Raw genomic sequence first — 12,912 nt, 5'->3', positions numbered from 1 at the left:
GTTCCGGTAAAAAATTTATTACAGCTCGTACGTTTCCAGGGCAACCCGAAGTTTCGACAATTAACCGGGTCTTTTGCGAGATAAACTTTACTTCGAACTCGGGTGTTGGTCGGTAAAAGAGGTTCGACTGATCGTTAATAAACATTAATGGCCAACTTTAAATTGGAGCTCCGTCCGATCGATACGAAATTTATACCGATGGCTTTCTCCAAAGCAATCACGTGGAAATTCTTCGCCGTTCTTCACCGTTCGATAATTATTCGCGTAATAACTCATGTCGCGGGTCCCACCGATCGATAATTCATACGCCACCTTGCAAAGCTGTAAATTACGTTATTAGCGTTTTAATTGCATGGTTATCGATTTATTCGGATATACGCAACACCGTTGAAAGTCACACACGGCGTTGGTGACCTTTAGCATTCAGCCGTACACGCCGGACACCTTAGAAGCAATAAAATATTACGACCCGGCGATTATTTTTCGAGAGGAAGAAAAAGAAAAAAGAAAAAAAGGGAAAGAACGCCACGTTTATTTTTCACGGTGGGATTAGTCGTTACGAAACGTCGATTCGGTACGGGAAATCCATAAATCTAATTCGATACGTTTCACTTTGTAACGTTAATCGTACAATCTTGAGATAGAAAAAGCAAACGCACAGTCAATTCCCGCATTCGTCAATTTCGTTACGTGCGTGATTTTGCATTAAACGAACCGTAACTCGAAGTTTTTCATTTTCAAATTGAACTTTCGGATTTTCGCGACGTTCGCGAATGAATGTTTGCAATTCGCTTCCTCCATTTCCCGAGAGGAACTTTCCTATCAGCTTCGCGACGATAAATCGCACGAAACTTTCCCGATCGCCGAACCGATCGTTCCCTAACGCCGTTTTGACAGAGGCAGTGATTGTCGCCGGTGGCAAAATCGACTACCTCGTCCCATTTGTCCGTTTTGGGCGGCACGAAACAGTTCGGAAGAAATCTTTCCGGTTTCGGCGGTATAACCGGTTTTGCTTTCGTTTTTTCGTTTCACCCACCACCGTTGATGCACTGCGACACGAGACCCTCGCGAGCTTTTTAGCTTTTATTTATCGATGCATTCATATATATATATATATATATATATATATATATATATATATATATATATATATATATACATATGCGTGCATGCAGCCCTAGAGATCGCGGGATTCAACGATCCTCCAGCACGAAACGCTGCCCGCCGTGCTCTTACGTTCCAGACTCGTTTTTATGCGCGCGACGACATAAACCGACCACGCTCGGGAATAACACGCGCAATTTGCATACGTAAACTTACTTAGAAATCGTGGCGACGATTCCAACGGCCGTCCGTGAAGTTTGGAATGAAATCGAAGGTTGAAAAGTGGGCCACCGTCGGGTTCGTTTCACGTACCGAAAACGCCGCTCGAAAGATACGCATTATCTTTCGTAGATTGTAACAACTGCCGAATAGACGATAACCTAAAACGATGACACCAAAGACGTGAACTTTGATAAAGTGTCTCTTCGCGGAGGAGAACAGAACGTTGGTCAATCGAATTGCTCGGCCGAGCTTTCGAGTTGAAATCCTCGTTCGACGAATTTACCGAAACAACATACAGCCGGACGGTTTCGATAGAATCGAAAGCTCGTGAAGTCGCACGAAAAACGAGAAACGAAAGGTTCGTACAAATTGGGACAGATGCGTGGCGAATGAGGCAGCAACAGTGGTTTTACGACTGGCACAGCCAACGAGCAACAACGCTTTTCATTAGCACTGGCGAGTGTTCAGTCGAGTCAATTTGCCCTCTAAATAGATCGGCGACTATGCACGAAACCCGCCATTAGCGTACGTCGAACAAAGAGAGGAGCAAGAATCGAGGAGGTAAGAAACGTTACGCGGCCTCACTGAGAACACATAATCGTGGTGTGGCCGTTTCGCGGCAGACTACTTTAACGTTTCCTGCGTTACGATCATCCCGGCAGTTATTGTTTCTCCATTTAGATACACACTTAAGCGAGTAATCCTCTCGTTTTCTACCAACCGGCCGAGAAAACCAGAGAACGAAATAAGTTCCTTCCCTCCGCGTGTACACGTGGACGACGCCTTTAACGCGGCACGAGCACTGATAATTAGAGAATAATAACACGGTGAATACGACCTCCGTACGACGACACGTGCAAACGAAGCCTCGCGCGCACGAGTAGTCCTCGCTCGTTGTTCGATTAAAACGAGCAAAGGCGATCTAACAGCCGGCAAGGCGAGGCGAGGTGTAATCGCGGCCATAACTTAACACGTTAATTAGCCAAATTAATGATTCTGATCGTTCGGCGATAAAATTTCACGCGCCGGAACGCACGAGCCATCCGCGAGACGACGCAGATCCCCTCTCTGCGTGCCGTACGACCGAGCTGAAAAGCGCGTGCTGTTTCTGTGTTAACGTTTAACGTTTCACGACACATATACGTCTCTCTCGTATGGGAGAAAGACATGAATTCCACGGTTCGATCGACGAACCTTGGCCGCATCGGCCGGCAGTGACGGATGTCGACAGAGTCGATAAAATCATTTCTTACGGACCGTACGACCGATCGTGCGATCGGTGTCAACCGCGTAAATTGACGTCGATACGACTTGCTTATCGAGTTCTAAAAGAATCGACGATCGGTCTTCACCGAACGAATCTGTCGCGGTTACACGACCCGCCTTATGACTGGCCTGGTGTTTTCATGAAACGACGCTTTCCGTCGATCGATGATGTCGATAAATGTCCAAACGACCATATCCGATCGCGAACACGCCGTTCGGAGGATCGATAGCCGTTCACCGTACAAAGGCTGGCCGGCAAAAAAACGAGATATTCGCCTAGGCTGCTGCCACGTTGCTCGTTCCAGACGACGCGGACGACAAAGTGGCCCCTGCCATTTGCTCTCCCGATCTGGATACATCACGTGGAAAATGATGAAGCTACGGCAAATCGCTGCGACAGACGCGAAGAAAACCAAAGAGGGAAACAGGAAAGTAGAAACAGGGGGAGGAAAAACACAGCGAGAGAGAAGAGAGGAGACGATCACACGGAAAGGAGAGAGCCATCGACTTACATATATATATATATATATATATATATATATATATATATATATATATATCGCTTCGAACGTGAATTATCGTGGCACGATAACGCCGCGAAGTCGTGTACGATGTCGCGAGGCAGCGAGGCTCTTTGCTATCTCACGGCAATCTAAATAATGCAGATAAGCGGAAGAAAATTGCGGCAGCCAAGAACACGGTGTCTTTTCATATCTGCTTGTCTTCTATACAGTTTATCGGAGCCGCGTCGGTTCGAATTCGAGCTGAAGACCTTCCGACAGAGATCCGAATAACGTCGCGCGCGGCATGAGGATGTTATTGCGTCACAGATGTAATTTGCGTTTGCTTGGTTTTACGAGGAAATATTCGTGGGCGCCTTTATTTATGATCAACGTTCGTCGACAGTATGACTTTATTACGAGAGAAGTGGCCCTGTTAACTTGACAAAGACATAGACCGCATAAATCGTCAATGAATATTACATTCGAATTAAATGTATTGCCCGTCCGATTACAAATCGTTGCCATAAAACAATATACGTACGCACGTGTCTATAATTTTACGAGATTCGAAACTGACGTGTCTAATCATTGTCACCGGGTACAAACTCGAAGTTTTTAACACGATGATTCATCCAGACATTTCAATGGCGTCGTTCGCCAAATTTTACGGCAAAGTGTGCCGTAAACGTATTATTTATCGCGATTGGTAGCCAGTATATATGTGTATGCATCAGTGATAAAATCGTAAAGACGTCGCGGATCTCAATTTAACGTAGTAGAAAGTACCGTAGAAGGTGGGGTTACGAAAGGAAATTCACTGAGTTACGATTAAAAATACGCCTACGCGAGAATCGGTGGACGAAGAAGGAAGCAACACGGAGGAAGGAACGAACAAAGTAGAACGTCGAATTAAAAAAAAAAAAAAAGAAAAGAGAAAAACGAGCGGCGTTGCGCAACGACGAAAGAAAGATCAAACGAGACGTACCGTAATGTCGTTATTTGTCGTTAACAGAGGCAAATCGATACCGAGCGCAAAACCATCGGCGTTCACGGCGAGTGCACTTGTATTATCGTGAAAGCGAATCGATCGAGCAAAATTTGGCCTGCAAAAAATTTGGCAGCTTCTTATTCGTCGGGTGAATTTACATCCGACTATTAAATCTTTCGGGTGAAACGAGAGTGCAGCTCCATCGACTTCACTTCAGTGCCGAGCCGTAACGTAACGTTAACGGTTCGTAAATTAAAAAGTGGCCATCTCGTTACGGTTCGTAAATTAAAAAGTAGCGATCGAGATTGGCATAAGACCGCCAAAAGAAAGAAGACGTTCCACTGCTGCGGCTCATTGTTCCCGTTTTTTTATGTCGTCGGAATTTACCTTTCGATGAAATACGAAAGTGTATTTACCTCGACCGAGAACGACACACGATCGTAAATATTTCGAAGGTGGTAATTATTTTCCTCTGGATCGCGGGCATTCCTTGTTGCGTGGATTCACGCCTGCCACGTGGCCCATGGTTAAAACGCCCGCGTGAGTAATTATTTACGACTGCTGTTCGTACGCGCTTTCACGAACGCGATATCGGTTATTGTCAGCCGAATGCAAATTATCTCCGACCGACCGATAAATCCATTGTCGTCGGTGGAAAAATCGAGGACGACGGGAGTGAGTAGCGAAACACTCCGGCTTCGTTTGAAACGGCCGGAACTCGGTTCTCCGTAATTCGGCGAGGCGTGCGTGCTTGCACCCTTTTAAACTGGACACGATCGAGAAGTCGATCGAAGCGGTTCGATAGCGGTAATCGAGCATCCTGGCGCGAGCCAGCACGTGAATCGGCGTCCCACGGTCACGGAACAAGATGCATGCGTGCGTACACCCGTGCACGCGTTCCCGCCGGTTACAGCTTCGTGCAACCGCGATGTTACTTGAAAATTAATGCGGTATAAATCAGAGGTAACACGCCTCGCGACATAACCCGAAACATCCGCGTCCCGTGACGCGTCGACGATAAAACGATACGAACGACATCGCGTTCAAATTTATCAGAGACCTCTCCTCGAGATCTCCTCTCCCAATGGAAAATGGGGACTCGCCGGACGTGGAACCGTCGACAGTCCACACAGTGGACTTCACTTCGGCCAATTCTTTCGCGTTCTTCTTACTAAAACGCACAACGTCCAACGAAGAGAAAAAAAGTTCCGCCCGATAGACCGCGGAGTGCCGCCGCCGTTATCCTTTTCCATGAATGTTTTATGATAGCATGGGCGCAGGAGAAACGTCTATCGTACGCTGAATTGGAACTTACGGTGCATTTTACAAACTTGTGGAGTATCTCCGGCCGATCAATACTCACGTTGTGCGTCTGAAAATGGTTTCCTTCGTTGCATATGGAAACCTTCCAAGACGCGTGTACGTCGGGCGCGTGGAACGGCGGAACGCAACAATACGAAACTCGCCGAGGTGATCGTTGAACGAGACACGACTAATTGAGAAATCCTACCCCCGTGACGTATCCAGTGATCGTAATCGGCGTGTCTTTAACAGGTCGGTCGTATCCGCGATCGACGCGATTTAAACAACGTCTCCCGATTAGTCGCGGATAATTTATATCGCGCGCGAAACGCAATTTTCTCTCTCTCTCTCTCTCTCTCTCTGTCTACGACTTTAATACGGGTAATGTCGCGAACACCGCGGGACATGGTAACAGGTAAGCGACACCGTATAAATAGTTTGAGTAAGATATTCTTATAATGACCGTATCCACTCGTAACTATCGATCGATAACAAAGGAGGGTGGTGCACATCTACCTACGTGAACCGGCGTTGCATTCTGTTGTCTAGACGCGTACATCAGCGTAAAGAAAACGTAAGATCAACCTATAAGTTACCCAACGATAAAATCTTTCCTCTCTACCAGCGGATAATTTATTGCTGATAACATATTTACATTTGTTTTAAACGATCGCGATGGGCACAAGCTACGCGCACCGAGGGGAAAAAAAGCTCGCTCGAGCAAGAAAGCAACACGTACTTATACGTTATCTCATTTTCTTTTTTCAATTATCACTGAGGCATGAATAATTCTAATTACAGATTCCATGAATATGCAAACGATCATCGTCGCTGTTGTAATAGTTATCAACTCGATCAGAGACACAGTCGATAGTTCGCGCGTCGCGTCGTGTAAATTTCATCAGTAATCACTGGAATGTGAAGCGAAGAACCCGTTTCCGAATATTTGATTTATGAAATTTATTTGTACGTTTATTTGTTCGTTTGTTGCGATACTGTACACGATGCGTGTATTTCAGAACTCGCGACGCGACGGAGGCTTACAGCTACGTTAGAGCGAATGTTGCACTCGTTGTGCAATAACCAACACGTGCCGTGTCTTAAATATAGCACAAACTGTACACGTCTCTCTCTCTGTTTCTCGCTTGATCTTTTTCTCTTTCTTGAGTCTTTGCTAAATACGTAGTTCGAGTGCAGGATTTTGAAATACGGCGACAAACGCATCACCCGACTTGTCTGAATGCCTGCTAATTGTCATATTATTTGACTTTTTATCCGCGAAAAAGACTGACGCGAACTTTCTTTGCTTCTTCGATGTTACGTAAAACAGTATCGCTGTCCTTTTATTGTGCGAAAGTCACAACTGACGATAATACACCCGCACATAATCGTGTCTCAAGTGAAAATATATACATATATATATAATTTACAAAGTAGCGCATGCTCTTCGTGTAAGGCCTTAAGTTCGTCGAGGTCATCGCGACAGAAGCCCTTGATATTGACACATACGATAAAATTTCAATCAATTCGTCAAAAAAGAGATAAAGAAGCAGAAATAGAAGAAATATTTAAACGCCGCCGATATATATATATTTAAACGAAAAAAAAGGAAGAAAGAAAGAAAAAAGAAAAGAAGAAACCGAGTCAAGGTAAGATGATAATAAGACAGCTTATGCATAAGCCGTATTCAAACCGAAGGTAAAACCGCAGCGAGATCAACTCGATGAAACGGCTTTGCATCGCTCGACTTGAATTTCAAATTCCCCCGTGTGTTTAAATATATATTCGCTTCTCGATAGTTTCGAACGACGAGCAACGACGACGTGAGAGCCAATTAGGATTTCGCAATCGCGCGGCGCGTGGCGAGTAAAAACCAACATAATTTAAACCCGTTGGAACCCGCGGGAATCGGCGGTGCCTTCGAGCTAAATTGAGATTCGAAGCTACGACGAAGCTTCAAACTGTGTCACGCCTCCAAACGCCTCACGTTTCCGGAAAAGAATTCGAAGACTGGAGTTTCACTCGCGCTCAAGTAGGTACGTCTCCCATCCCAAAGAAATATAATCCGTGACGACGACCGTATTATACGATGGGTCGGCAGCTTGGCAAGCGACGTTCATTTATTTCGGACGCCGACTTTAAATCCATCGGAACAATTAACCGGCACGGTACCGGTACGCGGGCATATCGCGTGGGCGTCACGTTCAAAGCACCACGTAGCATCTTCCTGTATCGTGTGCCTGGCGCGCGACAGATAAGAGAGGAGAGACGAAAATTGCTGGTGCGTTGCTCCAATAAAAATAAGACGAAGTTACGCACGCCGGACGGTTCCGGGCACACTGCGCGCTAAAATAACGATCGTATAAAGACCAAGGGTTTACCTTTTAAACACGTTCCTGGCTAGCTCGCAGCGCGATATTAAAAAATCCGAATTTACCGATCTGATAACACAGGAAACGAGAGAAAGATGCGAGTGTCGCTCGACTCCTGTATTATATGTATCTGAACTTACTATTATCTCCCCGCTGCGTGAGATGAGATATTTAGCGAACAGCTGAAGATCACTCGAGAAGCGGACTTGAGTTTTATTAATCTGAAACCTAGTGGAAACGCGCGTCGAGAAAGCACGTCTACGCGCTTAAAATCGGAATCCCGTTTCGCAATATTCTTTCAATTCCGACATTTTCCAATATTTCCCACGTTCGACAGCGTTGTTAATAAACAGCGAAAAATGAACGAACGACCTATAAAAGGCGGTGAAAATTGTACGGCGATTATAAAAACATTCTAAGCGAACGATTAGAAGCCCCCATTAAGACGTTTATTCGGGCTATTAAACGTCTCGAAGAATTCCAGGTACACACCCATATTCCGTCTCGACGAAAACTTGGAATCCAGGGACCTCGGCGCCAGCTGGAGATTCGTGGCCGCAGTATCGGCCGAATGGAAATTAGATACCGGGTATATTTGAGTACCGGAGAACAAATGATATTCAGCGTATCGTCTTTGACAAGAAGCATGCATCACTTTCACGAGGACTGCGAGCGGTACGCGGGTGATGAATCGTGGCACGATGTTCTTTCATTTTTCACGAGCGTGGAGCAACCGTAGCCGGTTACGACGATGCCACGGATTTCATTTGGCTTTTAATGTCTCTCCCGCCGGAGAGAAAAAAAAAGAAAAATATGTAGATCCGCGAGCAACGTACGCGCGTTACGAACGTTAAGCCTAGAGATCTCCACCCTTTAGCGGAATTTGATTCCGTAGGTATTCGCCGGCTGTTAAGTATCTCACTTGATATACGACCGATAAACGTTCATTTGTGACGAGGAAAATTTTTATTGACTTCTTCGCCGCAGCCCGAGTAATGTCGATATTTATGGCGCGTTTCAAAGCAGGCGGATACGAGTTTAACGTTCAACGACGCGTCGCTCGACTCTCCGGTGGTTGTTGTGCGGCTTCATTATTCCACGTGTCGTCGACACTTTCGTCGCCGCGTGAATAATTAAACATACAGTCCGATTTGGACGATCTTTGGAAATCTAGAAACGGTAGGGTCTAGCACAAACGAAACGTTCGATTCGAACTTGTTCCACTGTGACGCATTTGTTACGCGATAGTGACGATGAAAGCACTGGAAGGCAGTAAAAGTTACCAAGTTGAATTATTGCGGCGGAATATCGATGGAAGATCACGACGACCGTGATAACCGTGGCGAGTGCCGAGCGATGCGCGTCACGATGCAAATGCGTTTAAACCGTAAACGTATATCTCGGCAGCGCGAACGAACAAACGGCCGGAATCACAAATTGAATTCCAAAAGAATTCGCGAGCGGTTAGGCAGCGTGCATACATAATGCCACGAGCGCTATGCATCACCGCGCGGATATTATTGATGCGTCTCGCGAATTCAGCCGCGTGATGCACGCCTCTAGAACGATGGCCTCTATTAAATTCGGCTCGACGCTAAATATGCTGATTCGTCGCTGCAGGTGGCGGTTATGGCGGTGGTTGTTAATGGCGAGGCCGTTCGTAGCGGAGAAGGTGACCAAGGGGCCGACGACCGATTTTCACGGGACAGCCGATAGGGGAACACACGTGCTCTCGAGGAACCCGTTTCCTTCCACGGAATTTTTTTTTTTTTTTTGCTTTTTTCTTGTTTCTTTTTTTTCTTTTTTTTTTTTTTTTTTGCTCGCCGACTCGGGTCTCGATGGACGCAATCGCCGATTCGTCGCACTTGCGAAAAGAACCACGCATATTTATCGTCGTCGTTAATAACGCACCGCGAGGGGAAACGCGATGGCGAGGAATTTCTTTCGACCACCACGGGGCGACGATTCGTTTCTCCATTCACGTCACCGAACGAAACTTCCAGCTCGTATCCTCTCCTTCGCGGTCTTAAACATCCAGCCTCATTAAGATCGTACGCGCGCGTTTATTAAGGTTTTCTAATGTGCGAACAACCAACGTCAGAGCCAAACGAGAGACGAGGAGGATCGGGAACTTCGAACGCAGCGAGAAATGAGGAATTCGGCGGGGGATGAGGAATGAAGGAACGCAGGTGTGCGACGGAATTCTTGCGCGCAAATTGGCCAAATCGAGCGGCCACGCGCAATTGAATAAATATACGCAAGATAAACTTGTTTACTTCCTACCAAAGAATGTTTATTCGAACGGGGGGGTCGAGGTGCAGTCGGCACCGGCGAAATTCGCCAAACAACTGTTCGGCATACCGGTTTGTCGAGTTTACGCGACGTGACGTTAATTTCTCAGTTTTAATCTTCGCCTCTCGAAATGAATCATCCGGCTATCTAAACGTCCGCGCGTTTTGGACAAAACGAACGACGCCTGAGACCTCGCGTAAATCCACTTGTCAAAACTTACTGCACGCCGTGCCGCGAGTAATCTGCGAAATTACACGTGTACACTCCCTAAAACGCGTGGAAAAAGAAGAAAAAAGAAAAAAAAAAGAACCGACATTGAGACGCGACGAAAGAAGTCGCCTGGTCGACTTGTAAACGCCGCGCGGCCGCGCTTGCAACGATTTTCAATGATCCAGAAATAAATTCTCCGTCTCGCGCGCTGCCAGCGAAATCGTCGCGATAAAACGACTACAGATCGAATACGTACCCTTTCGCCATTGATTATCCTTTTTTTCACGATATATACGTCCAACTGGTTTACGAAGGCGAGCTACGGACTTTTTCCTCGTGTTTTGCCCGTCCGGTGCGCCACGGACGATCACGAAGAGAAGAAGCAAAAGGAGAGTAAGAAAAAGCGGTGAGGAAGCAGCGGGAGTAGGAGGAACAGAAGGAAGAAGAAGAGGAAGAAGAGGAGGAGGGTTAACGCACTCGCCACACCCTGCTTTAAAGATTGTAAACGATTATTAATGCCCCACCGTGGCTGACCCGTAACCCGCCGGTGGGATCTCTCTCCTTTGTATCCTTCTCTCCTTTCGTTTCCCTCTGGCTCGCTGGGATACTCTCTGAGGGTGACAGAAGAGAGTATCCCAGCGAGAGTAAGAAAAACTGACACGACATAAGCTGAGAGAAATCGAACGGATCGACGCTTTTCTTAATCACCCGGCCACGTTACGGGGCTGTAATTCGAAAGTTCTGCTCCTCTACGTCAACGAATTTGCGTAACGGACCGAGTATCGTCCGCATTGAGATATTACCAGACGATTCTCGTCCTCGGGAAGAATTTAGAGACGAGTAATAATAAAATTCCTCGATAAACCAGTGAGGTCGAGAGTCGAGCGAAGGGGAAGAAACACGCGGATCGGAAACTCGGCGAGTTTTTAATGAAACGGAAGAGCGACGAAACGAAAGGTGCGCGTACGAGATAAGAGTCGGAGACTCGTCGATACACCGAAGCGTAAACGCGGGATAGAAGTATTTGAGAAACTTTCTACGCATTTGCGTAAAGAGAGCCCGCGGATTTCGATGTACGGACCAGCATTTATCGAAACGGTTATAGCGACGCACGTCGAATATCACTGAGGTCTCGCGATAAAATTGGCGAATGGCAATAAATTGCCAGAGACGGAAGTTTAATAATATTTTCAGTAGTCCTTGTTTATCGATATTTACGAGACGATTTCCGTTCCTCGAACTCACCATTATTGGATGTTCCGTTTAAGCCGGTCGCTCGATAATCCAATGATCCGCGATATGAAACGATACGACGTACATAAAGATAACGTTTTGGTACATCGAAGAAGTGTCGATGTCGCATTATGCAAATTGCACGTGACACGTGCTATATATTTCCATGGGAGTTGCGGCGTCTCGTCACGGAGGAAATTCTGCATAAAATCGCGTTACTTATAACGGGTTCGCTGGCCAATTTGTAATTGAACGGCCGGACAGGAATACGAAGAGGAAGAAACAGGAAAAAAGAAAAGAGAAAGAAGGGAAAAAGAAGACGAGAAGACAGGGAGAAATCATGTGTAAACATGCCACGAAGTTTCTGCGTAAAATTTTATGCAACAAATTTCTTGCCGCAGCTCGTTAAGAAAGGAAGGGCATTTCTTCGAAACGCTGGATACATCGTTACGGTAAATGCGTGTTAAACCGAGGGGAAACAAGAACCCGCAATAGAAAAGAAAAAAAAAGAAAAGGAAAAAGCACCACGACCGTATTAAAATTAGTAGAAACAGATACGATGACTCACCATGAAAACCATGAACCTTGATTGCAGGTTGGCGCTCTCGATGTAAGTCACCGTTTCCAGCCACCGTGCTCGCCTGTGTACGCTGTTCACTTCCTTTCTCCGTTTCAATCGTTTTCCTGGGATATTAATTCACTTCACAGCCGAGAACTCGATCGGTCAGTCCACTTCGATGATCACAACTCGATTGCACTCTGTCCAATCTTGTGGATATACTCTCGCAAGGAGAACGCGCAGTCACCGATAATAACGAAAAAGAAACCGATGAACGAGCGGAGAAAATCGTCGTGGTCGTAGAAAGAAAAAAACAGTACGATGTGAAAATAATTGCCGATAATTCGACACTTATCGCTCCTTCAATTATGTTATACTTTTCTCTCTCTCTCTCTCTCTCTCTCTTCTTATATGCGTATATGTACGTGTGTGTATACTTGTATCTATATATATTTTTATGTATATATACGGTGTATATTCGTCATGCCTGTTGAACGACACGTGAATGTATCGTCTATTTAATTTAACTATCTAAGTAACTTATTAATTGGCTATCGGTGGCGACAGATACAGATACTGGCTCTCTACTGGCATCTGATTGGCATACTGGCATGAATACTGGCCCGTTCGGCGTACGTCACCTGCAACATACAAACGTACGTATCTGCATTAGAAATTAGTCTGCACGGTTGCAGAAAACTTAACCAGTAACGGCAAGGTTTTATCATAATTCTGCTCGTTTCTCGTTCCTACTAAATTAAAATCCTGGAACGCAGAGTTAAAGGCAAGTAATTGTTCTACATTCTAAACTGTTCTCATTCTCGTTTCTTTTTCTTTTTTTTCTTTTTTTTTTTTTTTTTT

The 12,912-nt window shown here is 45.8% G+C and overlaps 1 protein-coding gene across 2 annotated transcripts in view; it reads right to left on the bottom strand.

Annotated features, from left to right (window-relative positions):
• LOC122532656 (Krueppel-like factor 6) overlaps positions 1-12,912 on the bottom strand; it is a 336,309-nt gene that overhangs the window by 308,259 nt on the left and 15,138 nt on the right. For both annotated transcript variants that reach the window (XM_043661634.1, XM_043661635.1), the window contains exon 2: positions 12,061-12,692. In XM_043661634.1, the coding sequence (XP_043517569.1) occupies positions 12,061-12,072 (12 nt within the window). In that variant the 5' untranslated portion in view covers positions 12,073-12,692. The remainder of the gene's footprint in view (positions 1-12,060; positions 12,693-12,912) is intronic.

This window comes from Frieseomelitta varia, unplaced genomic scaffold, assembly GCF_011392965.1.
Source record: "Frieseomelitta varia isolate USP_RPSP 00005682 unplaced genomic scaffold, Fvar_1.2 scaffold_462, whole genome shotgun sequence".
Classification (NCBI taxonomy): domain Eukaryota; kingdom Metazoa; phylum Arthropoda; class Insecta; order Hymenoptera; family Apidae; genus Frieseomelitta; species Frieseomelitta varia.
The sequence above is the reverse complement of the archived record's forward strand: the minus strand, read 5'-3'. Positions and strand labels throughout refer to the sequence as shown.